This window comes from Cynocephalus volans, chromosome 1 (assembly GCF_027409185.1).
Source record: "Cynocephalus volans isolate mCynVol1 chromosome 1, mCynVol1.pri, whole genome shotgun sequence".
Taxonomy (NCBI): domain Eukaryota; kingdom Metazoa; phylum Chordata; class Mammalia; order Dermoptera; family Cynocephalidae; genus Cynocephalus; species Cynocephalus volans.
Genome location: NC_084460.1, coordinates 120,231,864 through 120,253,132, shown reverse-complemented (window position 1 = coordinate 120,253,132; position 21,269 = coordinate 120,231,864). Strand labels below are relative to the sequence as shown.

The following is a 21,269-nucleotide window of genomic DNA, read 5'->3' as shown; positions in this document are numbered from 1 at the left end:
GGTTATTATAGCTTTGTAGTATAGCTTAAAGTCAGGTAGTGTTATGCCTCCAGCTTTATTTTTTTTGCTGAGCATTGCTTTGGCTATTCGTGGTCTTTTATTGTTCCATATAAATGTCTGAATAGTTTTTTCCATTTCTGAGAAAAATGTCTTTGGAATTTTGATGGGGATTGCATTGAATTTGTATATCACTTTGGGTAGTATGGACATTTTCACTATGTTGATTCTTCCAATCCAAGAGCATGGAATATCTTTCCATCTTCTTGTATCCTCTCTAATTTCTCTCAGCAGTGGTTTGTAGTTCTCATTATAGAGATTTTTCACCTCCTTGGTTAACTCAATTCCTAAGTATTTTATTTTTTTGGTGGCTATTGTAAATGGGCAGGCTTTCTTGATTTCTCGTTCTGCATGTTCACTATTGGAGAAAAGAAATGCTACTGATTTTTGTGTGTTGATTTTGTATCCTGCTACTGTGCTGAAATCATTTATCAATTCCAACAGTTTTTTTGTAGAGGTTTTAGGCTGTTCGATATATAGGATCATGTCATCTGCAAACAGGGACAGTTTGACTTCATCTTTTCCAATCTGGATGCCCTTTATTTCCTTCTCTTCTCTGATTGCTCTGGCTAGTACTTCCAACACTATGTTGAATAGGAGTGGTGAGAGTGGGCATCCTTCTTGTCTAGTTCCTGTTCTTAAAGGAAAAGCTTTCAGCTTTTGCCCATTCAGGATGATATTGGCAGTGGGTTTGGCATATATGGCTTTAATTATGTTGAGATACTTTCCCTCTATACCTAACTTATAGAGGGTCTTTGTCATGAATGAGTGCTGAACTTTATCAAATGCTTTTTCAGCATCTATAGAGATGATCATATGGTCCTTGTGTTTGAGTTTATTAATATGGTGTATCACATTTATTGATTTGCGTATGTTGAACCAACCTTGCATCCCTGGGATGAATCCCACTTGATCGTGATGAATAATTTTTCGTATGTGTTGCTGTATTCTGTTTGCTAGTATTTTAGTGAGGATTTTTGCATCTATATTCATCAAGGATATCGGCCTGTAGTTTTCTTTTTTGGTTATATCTTTACCTGGTTTTGGTATCAGGATGATGTTTGCTTCATAGAATGAGTTTGGGAGATTTGCGTCCGTTTCAATCTTTTGGAATAGTTTGTAAAGAATCGGTGTCAATTCCTCTTTGAATGTTTGGTAAAATTCTGCTGTGAATCCATCTGGTCCTGGGCTTTTCTTTGTTGGGAGCCTTCTGATAACAGCTTCAATCTCCTTTATTGTTATTGGTCTGTTCAAATTTTCTACGTCTTCACGGTTCAGTTTTGGGAGCTTGTGTGTGTCCAGAAATTTATCCATTTCCTCCAGATTTTCAAATTTGTTGGCGTATAGTTGTTTATAGTAGTCTTGAATGATTCCTTGTATTTCAGATGAATCAGTTGTAATATCGCCTTTTTCATTTCTAATTTTTGTTATTTGAGTCTTCTCTCTTCTTTTTTTTGTTAGCCATGCTAATGGTTTGTCAATTTTATTTATCTTTTCAAAAAACCAACTTTTTGATTCGTTGATCTTTTGAATTGTTTTTTGGTTTTCAATTTCATTCAGTTCTGCTCTGATCTTAATGATTTCTTTCCGTCTGCTAACTTTAGGATTGGATTGTTCTTGTTTTTCTAGTTCTTTAAGGTGAAGTGTTAGGTTGTTCACTTGCCATCTTTCCATTCTTCTGAAGTGAGCATTTAATGCAATAAATTTTCCCCTCAATACTGCTTTTGCAGTATCCCACAGGTTTTGGTATGATGTATCATTGTTTTCATTAGTTTCAATAAACTTTTTGATTTCCTGCTTGATTTCTTCTTGGACCCATATGTCATTAAGTAGAATGCTGTTTAATTTCCATGTTAACCCAAATTTCATAGCTCAAGGTAACTCATCCAATGCTCAACATAGGAGAATAGTTCAGTGAACCAAAGTACATCTGACCCCTCAAAGGAACACAATGCAGCCAATAAAAATTATGTTTATCAAAAGCACATAATAAGTGACTTGCCCAAGGTCACAAGTTAGTGAAAAGGCTCAGATTAAGATCCAGAAGGGGGCCGGCCTGTGGCTCACTTGGGAGAATGTGGTGCTAATAACACCAAGGCCATGGGTTCGGATCCTATATAGGGATGGCCAGTTAGCTCACTGGCTGAGCATGGTGCTGACAACACCAGGCCAAGGGTTAAGATCCCCTTACGGGTCATCTTTAAAAAAAAAAAAAAAAAAAAAAAAAAAGCACGTAGTAAATTAGAAAATATTCTTAATATTTGGTGAAAAATATAAGATACAAGCATATATATTTTCTAATAATATAAACAAAAACTAAGAAGAAAAAAGAAAAAACTGCTGGAGGGAGTGTATAATAATATATTGACAGTGATGGTTTTTGGTTGCTAGGACAATGAATATTTTTTGTTTCTTCTTTCAACTATAAGGAAGTTTCTACACTTCTTATGATGAGTATGCTGCTTTATAACAGGAGAAAATTTACATTGGACTACTTACAATTTCTACAAGGAACGAATCCTTTTTCACAACTCATAATTTAGGCTCTTCTATCTCTATGGAATGCCCTCTCCCCTATCTTGCTCCAAACTAAATGGTCTTTGTAGCTTCTCTGCTCCTTTCCCAGACTTTTTTCTATTGGAACTATTTGTCTATTTATCTGTTTTCTCACAGTACGTTGTCTGTATTATTAGCAACACTCTACATGTTATTTTATAGTTATTATTTACATGTTTCTTCCCCAAGTGGACTATGAATTCTTTAAAGGGAATACATATAACATATTGACCTCTTTAACAGTACCCTGACCTACACCTACAATTGGCATTAAAAATAATTTGTGGGCTTGAAATGTTGAATTTAGGCACACATGAGGATGGGATCCACACTATATCCACCTGACTATGGTAAACTTTTTCTTGAGCAGAAGCTCAATATCTTCCTAAAATATCTTTCTTTCACAAATAAGGGAGTTAGCTGGATAAGAGAACAGTTAATTGTTGCAAAATACTAAGTTACTACTATTAATACAATGTGAAGAGCTTATTCATCTCATTTACAGACTCATTTCCGTACTCCCATGCAATAACATTCTTTTCCCCAATACAATTAATTGCAACAAATAGGTGCTCTCAAATACTACATGTTTTTCAAATACTACATTATTTTTCAAGCTGAAAGGTGATTAATATCCATATATAAAAGGAAATAATGATGAATAGTGGACTAAACCAAAACTCAAGAAATGATCCCAACATTTCTCCTTTGGTCAACTGGATGGATAGATGGATAGTGATGCCACCAATTTAAACAGAAATACAGGAGTTATGGGTTTTGAGTTCAGTTTTTGATATGTTGAGTTTGAGGTCTCTGAAGGAATATTCAATGATATTAGACCTAAAGACCTAAAATCATTTTAGATTAAAAAAAGGACATTGAAAAATTTAAAAAGGACATAATTAGGAGGAATTTGCATAACATTAGTATGACAATTAAAAACCTCTTGGTCTCACTGGTTTTCTACTTTTTTTCTTATTAAGATTTTCTGGAGTTAGCATTACAACGAATGAAGTCCTTCCCATGTTTTGTCCCTCAATGATAAAACTCTAACTTACCTGAAGGCAACGAGCCCTTCTGATGTGATGCATGCTGCAACTGGAGAATATGAAAGCAGTCATTTAAGCAGTTCATAGTTGCCATGGAAGTAGCTTTGAGCATTAGGAGATCCTGGTCCAAGGAACTAAGATGGCCAGAAGTAGGAAGGCATTCAATTCGTCTAATTAAGTCTCTTTGTTGTCCTTCAGCATGAGACATCATCTAAGGAAAACAACAGTTCTGTGGGTCCCATTCATCATTTCTGTATAGCATATATACATACAGTTGCCATTTTAATTACCGCATTTAGCTTCTGAACAATTTTTAGGACATATTAGGCTTAGAAATATATTTCAGTTTGTTTGGCTATTTTCAACTAACGAGCATTTTAATGGTACATATCAACTGATAAAATTGTGAACTTTGGCAGTTGTACTTTTTCTTTGGAAGCAACGAAGCTCAAAAGACTTGCCACATTTTACTAACAGTATAAATTTATACAAGTCATCAGAAAGAATATTCTAGAACATCTTTAATAGCAGCATCAAATATTTCATTCCAAAGTAAAATTAATTTCTGGCCTGGGCTCTCAACCACTTTCTTCTCACACCTTTTGTCAGGCTCAATTTGAACCTACATTGAAAACATGATGCCTCACCTGCTTCCTTCCTAACCTAACTTTCCCATCCAGTTAAGTTGATTTTGGAGCAAGTACCAGACATAAGCTTTTCTTCGATTAGGAGCCCTGTCCACTCTTCCTAAAAGAGCCAATGGAATAACAAAGACTGATGAGCAACCCAATTTTTTACATGAAAGCTGAATTTATGATGCTTAATTACTTCCAGTTGTGAGCAAAAGGTTCTCAGATGACCCATCCTTTGGACACTAGTTTAATTCACATAGAAATTCTAATGAGGAGAGACTCTTTTAACTTTCAGAGGCTCTATTCCAGATGATTTTTAATACAGTTCATCAGAGGGCTACTGAAAGAGAGATGCAAAATGATCTTACCATATAAATTGAGTATGTCACACATAAAATAGCCCCTGAAAACATGCACCATAGTTAAGGATCAAACATTCCCTTCCCAGAAAAAGAAGGTTTTAAATTAGAAGTGTGGGTATTAAGGTATCTATATATATGTATTAATATATGCATATATATGTGTGTTTTGTGTGTGTGTAAATGTTTTTGTATATAAATGTGGGGATTACCTCCCAATAAGCCAAATTTATGAATAGATACAACCACTCTTGAATACAGTTTGGCAATATCTGCTAGAGCTAAATAAATATAATCCATGATCCAATAATTATACTCATAGGTATGTAACCAACATATACGCATATACATGTTCATAAGTTCAAATACCCATAACACTAGAAAGGATAAAAAATATTACGGCATATTCATACAATGAAAAAAAAGGAGAGCTATATTAACATCATAAATATATTCCAAACATATAATGTGAACTGAAAAGAAGCCATAACCAAGGAGTCCACACTATATAATTCCAGTTTCAAAAGTTTCAAAAATAGGCAAAACAAATCTATGGTGTTAGAAGTCAGGACAGTGACGAAGGATGCAGTGATAGAGAGGCATAAAAGGGTCTTCTAGGGTGCCGGTAATATTTAATTTCTTGATCATCGAGGTGTTTACATGGAGATTACATCAAGAAGTACACTTATGACTTGTTTACTTTTCTATAATATGTGATAAGCCAATAAAAGTTTACTAAAGGAAAAAACCATACCTAAGATATTCACAACATAAATAATCAGAAGTCACAATGTAACACTTGAAAAAGAAAAAGGTGTGTTTCTTTGTGCAAATGGCCTGAAAAAGCCACCTGCTAATACTGATGTTAGAAGTGAAGAGGTCTAAGAAAGAGATTCTTGGCTACAAAAAATACACTTTAAAATATAATTACTGTGCAAATGTTAAAATTTGGTAACCAAAACAAACAAATCAGTTGATCATATATTTACAAAGAAATAGGAAAGTGATTTGTGAAACTATTTTAGTGATTGTTCCTGACACTACATAATACCAGTTCTTTAAGAAAGAAAAAACTTTGGGAAAGCTGAAAACTTAGGTAACCTGTGTTTTATAACTAGATATATATATGGTGAATATAGTGATAACAGTACATCATTCAGGTGGCATCTAGTTTGTCTGAAAACCAGATTAGAATTGTGTTTTAATTATCTGTCTCACTTACTAGACTGGTCATTTTACCGACTCCCAGAGCATAGTACCAGCATGAAGAATGCACTGACCATTGGAGAGAACTGATAAATAGTACTAATAATAAACAGTAATAAATTCATGTTCAAGCACAATACGACACTATTCTCAAGAGTCAGTTGCTTTTGCCAACCGTTACTTAAACTAATGCTGGACCTACCCATGGACTTTGGTAACCAAAGTGTTCCTTTCAAATTCATTCTGAATTATATCTTTGCTCCACAATCTCCTGGAACTGGATAATTCTAGAACAGTAATTCTCAAAGTATGCTCTGCAGACCCCTGTGAGACTCCTTACAGAAGGTCTGTGAAGTCAAAATTATTTTCATAATAATTCTAACACGTTATTTGCCCTTTTCACTGTGGTGACGTTTGTATCAATGGTGCAAAAGCAATGTAAAAAACTACTGGAATGTTAGTGAGAATCATGGCAGTGGCACCAACTCTACTAGTGGTTGCTGTATTCTTCACTGACATGCACTAACAAGAAAAAAAAAGTTTCGCTTAAGCACACCCTTGAAAAAGCAGTAAAATACATAAGGTTTACTATACTGTGACTCTTGAATTTACAGTTAAAAATTTTTTTAAATTTAATTTTATTATCTTTTAAGTATACATTTTAAAAATTTTCAATGTGGAATAGGAAGTAAACATGAAGTACTTCTGTTGCATACCAAAGTACAGAGGTTGCCTAGAGAAAATGTACCTGTATCACTGTGTTGCAAACCAAACTATTTTTTTCACAGAGTACCATTTTGATGTGAAAGAATGACTGACAGAAACTATGGGTGTTCAGGTTTAGAGGTATATGGTAGACAGTGTCTCAAATTTTTTTTTTCTTTCCTTTTTCGTGACCGGCCGCACCGCACTCAGCCAGTGAGCGCACCGGCCATCCCTATATCGGATCCGAACCCGCGGCAGGAGCGCTGCTGCGCTCCCAGCGCTGCACTCTCCTGAGTGCGCCACGGGGTCGGCCCCAGTGTCTCAAAATTGAACAAAATGAGCCTCTCACCTAAAAAAAAAACTGACAGTATTTGTTGCCAATTATCAAATTTGAGCTTTAAAATGATAATTAGAACTTTGGAAAATCTATATCTGCCACCACAGGTTTGACAACTTTCTGATACTGAAAGCCTTTTCTGATGAGTTTGGTGGGGATATTAATAAATGTGAATTTCAGACATTGTATAATGATAAAATAAATCAATATTTGCAAGATCTGCATAACTCTGTGAACTAATATCTCCCAAATGACTGATATATATATATGGTGTTACAAAATCATGCACAGGTTAAAGATCCAATCAAAGTATAGGACAGACCAATGGGTTTCATGTAACAATACAAAAAGTTCACTGATACATATCAGATTCCACACTGCATCTAACATTTCAGAAACTGCCAGTTGTCAAATTTTGGTGCAGTACCAAAGAATAGCCTCAATTATCTGAAAAGGCTATTTATTAAAATGTTCCTCTTTTTTCCAACCACATACCTGTGTGAGGCCAAATTTTCATCATGTATTTCAACCAAAACAACATACTGCAATAGATTGAGTGCAGAAGCAGATATAAGAATCCTGCTGTATTCTATTAAGCCAGACACAGAAGAGATTGCAAAAATGTAAAATAATCCACTCTCTTCAGTAATTATTTCGTGTTGGGAAAGATAAATGTTTGACATAAAAATGTTACTTATTTTAACATAAAATGGATTTAATAATTTTTATTTTTAAATAAAATAAACAAGTTTTAAAAATTTCTCCGTTTTAATTTCTAATAAGGTAAATATTATTAAACTTAACCCATATAAAACAAAAGCTCTTTGAAGTCTTCAATAATTTAAGAATAAAAGGGATCCCGAAACCAGAAAGCCTAAAAGCTGCTACCTAGACTCTTAGGTCAGCTTGGTGTCAAAAGTTCTATCAACTTCTTGGAAGAGAAACAGGATTTGCAAAGTCTCAAATAAATATAAATATCCCAAGATATTTATTAACTACAAAGGGAAAGGCAGCAACTTTACAGTGCACAAATCCAGCGGAAGGCACCTACCCAAGTGATCAAGGCCAACATCACAGTAATAACACATACTGACATCAGAAACTCCTGGATATGAGGTACTAAGGATACAAGATCTTTTCTGTGCTACTCTTTCCCAAAATGTAAAATCTCATTCAAATCGTGAGAAAACATCAGACAAACCCAAATTCAGGAACATTCAAAAATATAAATGAAGGGCTGGCTGGTTAGCTCAGTTGGTTAGAGCACAGAATTAATACACCAAGGTCAAGGGTTGGCATCTCCATACTGGCCAACAGCCAAAAATAAATAAACAATCAATAATCTTCATAAGTGACAAAGTCACTTATGAAAGGTGAGGAGAGCCTGAGGAACAATTTATAGGCTGAAGAGGACTAGAAATAACATCCAAATGCAATGTAGAATCCTGAACAGGATCCAAAACTAGAAAAAGAACATTAGTGGAAAAACTACTGAAATTTGAATGAGGACTGTAGTTACACTATTACAATAACTTAACTCCTTGGTTTTGATCATTATACTATGCTTATATAAGACAGTAAAATCACAGAAAATTGGGTGAGAGATATAAAGAAATCCTGTACTACTTTTCCAACTTTACTGTAAATCTAAAATTAGTTCAAAATAAGAAGTTTTAAAAAAGTTTCCTAGGCTTATGAAAACTGTGAACTGTGGTTTTAACTTAACACAAATCTTTTCAGTCATTGTCCTGGACAATAACTAACTGCTTTGAAGAGACTCAGAAACTTTCCAAAGGCTTTTACTTTCATAAAGTGCTTACAGCTCCCACAATGAAGTACATCTAAGACACAAATTAAAACCAAATTCTTAAGCAGATGGCTGTTTAAACATAAACAAGACTAGGAAACAATATACTTCTAGAGACTAGATTATGATGATTAAAAAAAATAAGCAATAAACTAAATGTTAAAGAAAAAAGTGGTTCTGGAGGAATTTGTTTAATATTTGTCTGGAGGACAAAAATTGGTATAAATACACCAAAAGGATTGTTTTCTCAGAAATATCATTCCATTGGAATAAAGAAATGTTCCTAATATAGTCATAATCGTATAGTCTGACCTGTTGTATTCTTAAATGCAATGGTGTGAAGACACAGACACTTAACTAAGGCTTTTATTTTTATTTTTTACATGTGTGGGTGTAAGGGGTGGCAGTGGCAAAGGGATTGCCAAACAGTGGTTACCCTCCACACCCTAGAAAAATTACTGGAGCCATTATTCAAGGAGAGGTTGCCATTAAACTAGTTAATTCTGTAAATTAATATCTGTCCTTTCCAAAGAGGTAGTTGTGAAACTTTGAGAATATACTCTCTACCCACAGATACCAGAGCTACATGTTAAATATTAATGTGTTATCATAAAAATGTGAAAAGTATATTTAAAGACACAGAACACTATAGTGTAGATATCAACAAAATCATTACAACAGGAAAGAGAAGAGTATGTTGATTAAAGCTTTCACAACACAAGAGAAGCTAAGAGAGATATGACAATGGTCTCAGTACATAAGGTCACAAAGACCCAGGCACAGCCAACCAGAAGGCCTCTACAGAAGCTAAAATCTCAAACACAAAAAGGTCCCTTTTCCCTGAAAATGTGCTGTAATCCATGACAACTTCAACTATACACTTTCTGCTTGTTTTTAACCTTTTACTGAAGTACATTGACATATAGCATGCAGACAGAAAAATACACATATCACAAGTATATGGTTTAATGAATTTTCATAAACCAAACACACCATGTAACCAACGCGTAGGTCAAGAAGCAGAACCTTGGGCCGGCCCAGTGGTTCACTCGGGAGAGTTTGGAGCTGGGAGCGCCGTGCGGACGACACCAAGCCGAGGGTTACGATCCCCTTACCGGTCACAAAAAAGAAAAAAAAAAAAAAAAAGAAGAAGCAGCAGCAGAACCTTACGAGCATTCTAGAAGCCTCCCTCAAATTCTCATCAGTAGCCATGATTGAAAAGTTCCAAAAATTTTATGGCTGCCTAATTTTTAAGGGTTAAGGAAAACACTACGACACAAGGCTGCCCCTAACTGCTTTCTTTTTTCTATCCTTTTACCTTAACTACTTTTAACGCTTCCTTTTCCTCCACTCTAGATTAAGATACACCTTGGTTTCCTTAAAAGACAAACACTGACATTTATCTACAAATTGCATACCATCGACAATACGCACTTTTTTTAAAAAAAGGGTCTTTGTAACTACAACATGTTTATAAAACAGGACTAGAAAGTGAATAAAAAACTGTTGTCTGTGTATCTCAAGCATAGTACTTCATCTCTCTACACCTCAATTTCTTAAACTATAAACACAACCCAAAATAATTTAATAGACTGCACATTCTCCCCAGCCTCCTGCCTTGAATCATTTGGGTACGATTTACAATATTATTTTCACCAGCCCACTACAAAGGTATCTGTACCTTCTACTCAGCAAGTAACGCCCAGAATACTCAGAATCTAACAAACTGCATCCTTTATTAACTAGAGTTATTTGGTACACAGTTTAAAAGAGAAAGAGAGAAATGGTGAGAGAAGGCAACATCAAAGATTTAACCATTCTATTTTTGAGTATGTTTAAAACTTTCCATGTGTGTGCATGTGTGTGTGTGTATCAGTTTTTTAAGAAGAGAGGCACTTGCTTGCCTATATAGCCTTTCCACTAGGCTTAATAACCCTTTTGATCATAAATTTTCATTAGAGTCAGCACTTTCACTTGAGAACTGAAGGAGATAGATACAGACTTGAAAAATGATGGTATACCTAGCACATAGCTGACAGACATAAGGAAACAGGATACTATATATAAAATCAAGGAATCTTCATGACTTAAAAATTATCTCACCATACTAGACAGGAAACAGTGAGGGCTCCTGAAGATACAAACAGTATTTTTAGAAATTTTGTGGCAAAACCAAGCAGGTAAGAGAGATCATTCATTTGTGCATTTTAACATGGCTTCAATTCAAACTTACTTCTCTGACTTCCACAAGATGGTCTGGAGGTAAGTGAGCTTTTTTGTTCACTGATTGCAGCTTGGAATGTCCAACATTAAAAAATGAAATGGCATTTTGACTTGGTCTCCTCTGGGATATAGGAGAATTACCACTAGATGCAAGTGAGAAGCTCCGTGACTTCAGAGGAGGATTATTCTGTTAGACAAAGAAAATCAATTTTTTTTTTTTAATTTAGGCTCTCTAATCATCAAACTACCATATACTTGAGGCTCACACATGAACAGTTTTAAAAATTAAATTATCCTCAGAATTGACTACAAGAACATTTCTGAAGATGATAAAATTTAAGAAAGTCAAAATTTAAACATTTCATACATCCCATAGTAAACTGGTAATTTATTTAGAAAATGAATTTCAGTTTTGTGTTGTCAAAAAATATTTTTTCACATTTTGCAAACAGTAGAATAAACAAAAAATTTCTAATTATGTTTTTTTAAACACCACAATTAACACAAAAAATGTACTGAGTAATACGCAATATAATACTTTCCTTAACATAACATGCAAGCATTCTTTGGAACAAACTAGTACCTTCTGATGTCTGCCAATGACTAGAATCTTGTGGTATGAGAAAGCTATTATGTCAGACTTCCTGAAGACTAACATTAAAGATTTACTTGGGGGAGAAGAATGAAAAAAAAGTAGCAAAAGTCAAGTTATCACCTAGATCCTTTAAACATGCCCATATATTACTTTTGGATATCTCTAACCTCAGATTTCAAATACTAAGACTCTCCTCTTGGGCTGGCCAGTTACCTCACTTGGGAGAGCATGGCACTAATAATACCAAGGTCAAGGGTTCAGATCCCTGTACCAGCCAGCCACCAAAAAACAACAACCAAAAAAACCCCGTTTCACTGAAAAAAATTAAAAACATTCCAAAGAAGATACACAAATGACTGACCAATAACACACAAAAAGTTGCTCAATATGATTAGTCATTAAGGAAATGAAATCAAAACCACAATAAGATTCCATTTCACACCCCTAGGATGGCTATAACTTTTTAAAAAAGAGGACAATAACAAGTGTTGACAAGGATGTGGAGAAATTGGAACCCTCGTACACTGTTGGTAGGAATGTAAAATGGTGTGGTCACCTTGAAAAACTGTTTGGCAGTTACTCAAAAAGTTAAATATAAAACTACCATAAGACCCAGCAATTACTCCCAGACATATACCCTAGAGAACTGAAATCACATGTTCACACAAAAACTTGAACACAAATGTTCATAGCAGCATTATTCATAATAACCATAAACTGGAAACAAACAAAATGTCCACAAACTGATGAATGGATTAAAAAATGTAGTATATTTATACAATGGAATATTACTCAGCCTTTAAAAAGGAATAAAGAACTGACACATGCAACATGGATGAACCTTGAAAAAAGTATGTTAAGTGAAAGAAGCCAGACACAATAAACCACATATTGTATGTTCCATTTATATGAAGTGCCTGGAACAGACAAATCCATGGAAACAGAAAATAGATAACTGTTTGCCAGGGGCTTGGGAAGGCAGAATAAGAAGTGACTGGTGACGGGTATGGTTTTTGGGGGGAGTGATAAAAATGTTCTGGAATTATGTAGCTGTAAACAGTTGCACAACCTTGTGAATATACTAAAAACCACAGGATTATACACTTTAAAAGTGTGAATTTTATGGTATGTGGCTAGTATCTGAACTTAAAAATGTAAAAAAAAAATAAATAAATAAGAACGTTATTTCCTGACTTTCGTGCCCTAATATTGTATATAAGTCCACATACCTTTCCAATAGCTTCAGTGTGATGTTGTGTACATATCTGAAGTCTGCTAACCCAATGTTGTCGCTCTTTAGCATCTGTGGCTGATAAAAGGAACGTAAAAGTTATTTACTTTTATATTTATTTTTGGAATACAATTAATTGTCTACAGCATGAAGAACAGAGATTGGTCCCACTCACTCTAGAGTAAATGTTCCTGACTGGAAGGGGGAAGGAAAGAGGCCAAAGCATCAACCTTGTTAGAGAACACAGCAGCTTGATGTGGATATTTCATAAAGAGGATAAATTACATGCAGCCAGGTGGGGATATGAGACTGACATGTCTTAAGCTTCTCATAAAAATATATTCTTATTTGAAGGAATAACCTTTATTAAGGATCTGACGTATAATCAATACTTTCAGATCTGTAGCAGCATGCTCAATTAGGATTACCATTAACTTTATATATATTTATTAAATAAAAAATACAAACTCCTACACACATTAAATTTATCTAAACAGAAGTATACTTTATTTTAATGAATATGGACATTTAAATAAATCCCAACTATGTACATTAGTCACTGAAAACTGCAAAGAGGGCATACGAAACAAATCAAGTAAAGGAGCAAAATACATCTCTATGACAGACATAAAAAATATTATTTAACTAAGTCTGTGTTTTTAAATTTCTCAGTAATCGGGGTTTCATCTACACGAATATTTTAGGGGATCTAATCCTAAATAGATTTGTTCACTAGGGAAAATGTTATTTTTTGAAACAGATTTAATAAATTCTCAAAGCAGTTCTAAGATTTAGAATATTATGTCTACATCACTGATTACAGTAGTTTCTATTTCCAAAACCCGAATGAAAGCAGGTAAGTACATCTCAATGGAAAATCACAGTATTATTTCTCATATCTCAATCGTACCTCTGAGTTTATACTGTTCCCCACTGGCAGCGTTTACAGTGAAGGTGTGAGAGTCCTCCTCACTGGGTGATATTACAGCTCCTGCAAGCTGCAAAGTACCTCTGGGTTTTTGATTTCTAGATTGTTCATTCACAAAGTACTCCAATAGCCCAGCTTCATTGTTTAAAACAAAAAACCTGTAATGATTTTTAAAAAGTCATATTTTTTAAACATTTCATCTAGCCAAACTAAAGCAAAGCAAATTTCAATCACTCACACATGTTAGGGTTTTGCTATTAAAAAAATAAAATCCAAAAGTAGTTCAAGAAGTACTTGGAAACACTAGACTGAATGTCCTAGTAGTAAAGATTACTGAAAAATTAAATGAGCTTAATAAAAGATAGGCTAGTCCAAAGGTAGTAAGTTATCTCAACTGATCGTTCAGTCAGTACCAGTTGCAACTTCTTGTTCTACTCTTTCCCCCTTCTCACTATTGCACTTGACTAATCAAAATAAAATTAATAATAAAATAAAAAATACAAAACCTTCAGCTGAGGAAGAGGCATTTAACAGGGAAGAGGCAGACCAGTTAATTCACAAAAGGAAACAAAGAAACAGTATCCTTTCAGAGGAAGATTTCTCTCAAGTGCCCAAAGACAAATGGTAGCGAGAATTTTTATTTAAAATGCACTGGAACTGGACAGTCTTCAAAAACAAACAAAATGAAAGAAAAACAAGAAAAAAAGAAAGAAAATTCATTGAAACGAACCAAAATATGAGCTTTGAGGTTAACTAAATGCTAGGTAAGAAATGAATCTGATTTAAAATTTAATCAGTGAAATATACAATGAGACTAACCTCATGGTAGAAAGATTTTACAAATGTATCATTAAATAGGTTACAACTAAGAATTAATCTGTCTTGTTTAAAAATGAAAAAGCTACAAGTGGAGATGCAGAAACACAAGGAACTGGAAACTAAATGATGAAATTCTGATTCATTTTGGAAAAGAATTTGATAAAATACTGATGTACTTGAAAAGAATTTGATGTTGTGATTTGGTTCTAGAAACTACTTTAGAAAATATATTAATTGAGATCCCAATTTAAGTAGCACGACAGTTCTTTTATTTTAAAAAATGTCTAAAAAGTTTTAATTTTTTAAGATTTATGTTTAGGGGCTGACTGGTTAGCTCACTTACTTAGAGCACAGCCTTATAACACCAAGGTCACAGGTTCAAATCCCCATACTGGCCAGCTGCCAAAAATAATAATAATAATTCATGTTTGGGTTTCGAGAAGTTTGGCATTCTACATGTTAGCCTCTGGTCGATAATTTGATAGGGTTCAAGCTCCTAGATGATAATTATTGTCTCAAGCAATGTGGCAACCATACCAAACTGAATCTGGGAGAGAATGGAATCAGCCTTTTACTCATGGGAAAAAAAGAACCAATGAGAAGAAAGTAAAGAAGTTGAAAGTGGTTGCCTGAGAAGGGAAATGGGAAAGCAAAGGGCTACTATGTTTCTCTTAAGTCTTTCAGTATGCTTCTGATTTTTAAAATTATGCTCACATATTTTAAATATTTTCCAGAGTTTTTGTCCACTTTTAATAGGGTTACCTTTATTTTTCAAAAGATTTGAAGGGATTATTTAAATTAATATAAGAGTCATTGACATCATCTTAAATTTCTAAAACATAAGACCTGTCTTCAGTAAAATGCCCATGTGAATCTCCAATAAAAAATTCATCAAAAAAACTGAAGGGTTCTGTTAGCAAGAAAACAATCTCTTGAATACGAATTAAAAAGCATTGAGTTGTATACTTTAAATGGCTGAATTATACAGTATGTAAATTATATCTCAATAAAGCTGTTAACAAAAAGAACAAAGGAATGAAGAAAGAAATCTTTCTCACTGTTCCAAGCAATAAGTATAATTCATTTCAAACAAGAAAAGAAAAAGGACTACTCTCTTTTCTTAAAAGTAGTCAATTCAAAGACAATTTAGAGAACAAGAAGTTTGGAAATCTCAAGTTTGCTGTGAACACATATTTCTTATCCCAAAAGCATTACCACAAACTTACAACATGTGAGGCATTCACCTAGATATACAGAAAGTAATGCTGAGAGGGGTTGGTAAAATTATAGAAATGAGCCAATAACTGATTATCTTTCCAACACCAAGATGATGCTTGGACTCACTGGCAATAACAGAGCACTTTGGGCTGTCTTTCTTTATACGTGGATTAATCCAAATGTTCTCCCCTGATCCCTTCCATAGAAAGCTATTTTACAAGATGTGTAGGGATAGACAGACTATGCACATAGTGAGGAAACAACAAAGCTATTTTGCACAGAAGGGTACTAGACTTGATCTACACATTTTTAGCAAGTTGGCCAACCCATAAACTAAAGAAATTTAGAAAGAAAGATTAAGCATGACAGGAAAACTTAAGATTCAGCATAAACCTTTATATGCAGAAAATTCACCAAAGTTGTTAAAAGAAAGTATTATTAAGATTGACATAATTGTTTATTTTTCTGCAATTTCAAAATAATAAAGACCACCAGTCTGGGGGAATACTAATCTCTGGGACAGCCCACAGCTTAAGTGAAGTATCATCAAATGCAACTTTAATCCAAAAAAATTCTGCTTTGGAAATATACCTCACGATGACAAAAATAAACTTCTGTGATGATTCTGGATGGAAAGGCAACCATGTGCTTTGTTCTGACCATCCAGGGTTTTAATGCTTAGCATGCACAGAACTCCTAAGCTACCCGGAATCAATCCCACTTTCAGGAATGAGAGTTCAAAGTGAGTCTTGCTATTATGTATTTTCCTAGGGCACTACTTTCCAGAACAAGCAATTCTTTATAGAGTATACCCATGCTGGATTTCTCCAAGCTGCCCTTAGTCAAAACAGAAAGGGATAGTAGGGAAACTGTCTTGAACATCTGGCACAGGTGCATTGCTTTTGTTAGCTAAGCTTCTTCTGCAGCACATGGATAAAAGTGGCCAGGTGAGCCAAAGAGACTGAACTATTAGGTCTAGGGCCCTTCAAATGTTTTTAAACTTTCTGTTCCCTTCTCATCATTCAAACTACATGTTCCATGCTGAGGACCCAATATACCTGTGCTGTGCCACAGACCTCCAGCCAGGTTGACAGAAAATGGAAGATGAGGTTTTTTTTCTAAAGCGGGCCTACAGCAGACAAGTTGATAAGCTGAGACTTCTCTGATGGGGCAGGTAGGCTCTGTGTTCTCAGCTGCAAAAAGGGTGGGTTGCTGTAGTGGACTGAATTATGTCCCCCCAAAACTTACTGAAGCTTGAATTGTATCCCCCAAGTTTTATGTATTAGAAACTTAGCCCCCACTGTGACTGTTAAGAGGGTGGGAAATCCTATTATGGTAATTGAAAGGTGGAGCCTTGAAGAGGTGATTGGATTGTGGGACCATACCATAGTAAATGGACTAAAAATGGTGGTCAGGGGTGTGGTTCTGAGGGCATTAAAAGAAGAGAGACTGTCTCTCTCTCTCTCTCTTGCTTTCTCTCTCTCTGCTGCCAACATCTTGCAACGTGAGACCACTGAGTCACTGCTGCCACCACCAAGACCCTCACCAGCTTTGTTCCCTGGTTACAGTTTCTGGTTACAGTTCCCTGGTTACAGTTCCCTGGCTCCCAGTTTCTTCCCAGCCTAAGAAACTGTAAGCAATAAATATCGTTTTTCTTTATAACTCACCCAATTTCAGGGATCTTGTTATAAGCAACATAAACAGACTAATACAGTTTTCACCCCCACGCTTTCTGTTGCTGCTAAAATTGGCCTCTTACACAGCTAGAGGGAGCAAGTCAGCAGAGGCAGTGCCCCGTCCCCATCCTCAAGTGTTTGCTTGGATCTGTTAGCTAACTCCCCAGGCAAGCAATAGTTCAATGGACCTTTTTGGTAGCCTCCCTCAAGCAATGGTAGAAACACCTGCCCCTTCTTCACATGTTCTCAAGTTGCCATGGACTTGATATGCCATCTTTAACATACACTAAGTCTTATATGTTTGGGTCTGTTTTGGGGCTTTCTTATTCTGTTCTACTTGTGAGGCATTCTCAACAATATTATATGAATGAAAGTTGTAAGAAAGAGAACAAAAGAATAGTGCTGAGAACAAAGTGACATAAAATTCTTAAAAATTAATATTCTGTACCTTAGTTGGATTTATTTCATTTATATAGATTATCTTCAAAAACTGACATAAAAACAGGTGGAAAAATGCAAAATGAAAAGGCTCCCTTGAGCAGGTCCGTGGCTCACTTGAGAGAGTGTGATGCTGATAACACCAAGGCCGCGGGTTCGGATCCTATAGAGGGATGGCCGGTTAGCTCACTGGCTGAGCGTAGTGCTGACAACACCAAGTCAAGGGTTAAGATCCCCTTACCGGTCATCTTTAAAAAAAAAAAAAGAAAGAAAAGGCTCCCTTGATGCTGCTTTTCTTTTTCTTTTTTTTTTTAAATAAAACATGAGAACCCAAGAGAACTGCCCTTTTCACTTCAATAGTAATGATTCCCTTCTAAGTTTTCATATACAGCTTCAACCTCTCATATGACCTCTAACATCCTACACGTCATCCCTATTCAAATTCTCTAATGTTATTGCAAACTAGACATGGCCCGAGCCATCTTCCGTTTTTATTTTTTATTTATTTATTTATTTATTTTTTAAATTTTATTTTGTCGATATACATTGTGGCTGATTATTGCTCCCCATCACCAAAACCTCCCTCCCTTCTCCCTCCCCCCCTGTCCCCCAGCAATGTCCTTTCTGTTTGCTTGTCGTATCAACTTCAAGTAATTGTGGTTGTTATATCTTCTTCTCCCCCCCCCCGTTTTGTGTGTGTGTGTGTGTGTGTGTGAATTTATATATTAATTTTTAGCTCCCACCAATAAGTGAGAACATGTGGTATTTCTCTTTCTGTGCCTGACTTGTTTCACTTAATATAATTCTCTCAAGGTCCATCCACGTTGTTGCAAATGGCAGTATTTCATTCGTTTTTATAGCTGAGTAGTATTCCATTGTGTAGATGTACCACATTTTCCGTATCCACTCATCTGATGATGGGCATTTGGGCTGGTTCCAACTCTTGGCTATTGTAAAGAGTGCTGCGATAAACACTGGGGAACAAGTATACCTTCGACTTGATGATTTCCATTCGTCTGGGTATATTCCCAACAGTGGGATAGCTGGGTTGTATGTTAGATCTATCTGCAATTGTTTGAGGAACCTACATACCATTTTCCATAGAGGCTGCACCATTTTGCAGTCCCACCAACAATGTATGAGAGTTCCTTTTTCTCTGCAACCTCGCCAGCATTTATCGTTCAGAGTCTTTTGGATTTAAGCCATCCTAACTGGGGTTAGATGGTATCTCAATGTGGTTTTGATTTGCATTTCCCGGATGCTGAGTGATGTTGAGCATTTTTCATATGTCTGTTGGCCATTTGTATATCTTCCTTACAGAAATGCCTACTTAGCTCTTTTGCCCATTTTTTAATTGGGTTGCTTGTTTTCTTCTTGTAAAGTTGTTTGAGTTCCTTTTATATTCTGGATATTAATCCTTTGTCAGATGTATATTTTGCAAATATTTTCTCCCACTCTGTTGGTTGTCTTTTAACTCTGTTAATTGTTTCTTTTGCTGTGCAGAAGCTTTTTAATTTGATATAATCCCATTTGTTTATTTTTGCTTTGGTTGCCCGTGCTTTTGGGGTCGTATTCATGAAGTCTGTGCCCAGTCCTATTTCCTGAAGTGTTTCTCCTATGTTTTCTTTAAGAAGTTTTATTGTTTCAGGGTGTATATTTAAATCCTTAATCCATTTTGAGTTGATTTTGGTATACGGTGAGAGGTATGGATCTAGTTTCATTCTCCTGCATATGGATATCCAGTTATCCCAGCACCATTTGCTGAAGAGGCAGTCCCTTCCCCAGTGAATAGGCTTGGTGCCTTTGTCAAAGATCTGATGGCAGTAAGTGTGTGGGTTGATTTCTGGATTCTCTATTCTATTCCATTGGTCAGTGTGTCTGTTTTTATGCCAGTACCATACTGTTTTGGTTATTATAGCTTTGTAGTATAGCTTAAAGTCAGGTAGCGTTATGCCTCCAGCTTTATTTTTTTTGCTCAGCATTGCTTTTGCTATGCGTGGTCTTTTATTGTTCCATATAAATGTCTGGACAGTTCTTTCCATTTCTGAGAAAAATGTCTTCGGAATTTTGATGGGGATTGCATTGAATTTCTATATCACTTTGGGTAGTATGGACATTTTCACTATGTTGAGTCTTCCAATCCAAGAGCATGGGATATCTTTCCATCTTCTTGTATCCTCTCTAATATCTCTCAGCAGTGGTTTGTAGTTCTCATTATAGAGATTTTTCACCTCCTTGGTTAACTCAATTCCTAAGTATTTTATTTTTTTGGTGGCTATTGTAAATGGGCAGGCTTTCTTGATTTCTTGTTCTGCATGTTCACTATTGGAGAAAAGAAATGCTACTGATTTTTGTGTGTTGATTTTGTATCCTGCTACTGTGCTGAAATCATTTATCAATTCCAGAAGTTTTTCTGTAGAGGTTTTAGGCTGTTCGATATGTAAGATCATGTCATCTGCAAACAGGGACAGTTTGACTTCATCTTTTCCAATCTGGACGCCCTTTATTGCCTTCTCTTCTCTGATTGCTCTGGCTAGTACTTCCAACACTATGTTGAATAGGAGTGGTGAGAGTGGGCATCCTTCTTGTCTAGTTCCTGTTCTTAAAGGAAAAGCTTTCAGCTTTTGCCCATTCAGGATGATATTGGCAGTGGGTTTGGCATATATGGCTTTAATTATGTTGAGATACTTTCCCTCTATACCTAACTTATAGAGGGTCTTTGTCATGAATGAGTGCTGAACTTTATCAAATGCTTTTTCAGCATCTATAGAGATGATCATATGGTCCTTGTGTTTGACTTTATTAATATGGTGTATCACATTTATTGATTTGCATATGTTGAACCAACCTTGCATCTCTGGGATGAATCCCACTTGATCGTGATGAATAATTTTACGTATGTGTTGCTGTATTCTGTTTGCTAGTATTTTAGTGAGGATTTTTGCATCTATATTCATCAAGGATATCGGCCTGTAATTTTCTTTTTTGGTTATATCTTTACCTGGTTTTGGTATCAGGATGATGTTTGCTTCATAGAATGAGTTTGGGAGTTTGCGTCCATTTCAATCTTTTGGAATAGTTTGTAAAGAATCGGTGTCAATTCCTGTTTGAATGTTTGGTAAAATTCTGCTGTGAATCCATCTGGTCCTGGGCTTTTCTTTGTTGGGAGCCTTCTGATAACAGATTCAATCTCCTTTATTGTTATTGGTCTGTTCAAATTTTCTACGTCTTCACGGTTCAGTTTTGGGAGCTTGTGTGTGTCCAGAAATTTATCCATTTCCTCCAGATTTTGAAATTTGTTGGCGTATAGTTGTTTATAGTAGTCTTGAATGATTCCTTGTATTTCAGATGAATCAGTTGTAATATCGCCTTTTTCATTTCTAATTTTTGTTATTTGAGTCTTCTCTCTTCTTTTTTTTGTTAGCCATGCTAA

General features: G+C 35.4%; 1 protein-coding gene across 3 annotated transcripts in view; it reads right to left on the bottom strand.

Annotated features, from left to right (window-relative positions):
- The window catches only part of OSBPL11 (oxysterol binding protein like 11), a 92,999-nt gene that overhangs the window by 41,446 nt on the left and 30,284 nt on the right, over positions 1 to 21,269 (bottom strand). For all 3 annotated transcript variants that reach the window (XM_063099307.1, XM_063099317.1, XM_063099328.1), the window contains exons 3-6: positions 13,668 to 13,843; positions 12,756 to 12,835; positions 10,942 to 11,118; positions 3,672 to 3,873 (exon numbers count right to left, since the gene is read on the bottom strand). In XM_063099307.1, the coding sequence (XP_062955377.1) occupies positions 3,672 to 3,873; positions 10,942 to 11,118; positions 12,756 to 12,835; positions 13,668 to 13,843 (635 nt within the window). The remainder of the gene's footprint in view (positions 1 to 3,671; positions 3,874 to 10,941; positions 11,119 to 12,755; positions 12,836 to 13,667; positions 13,844 to 21,269) is intronic.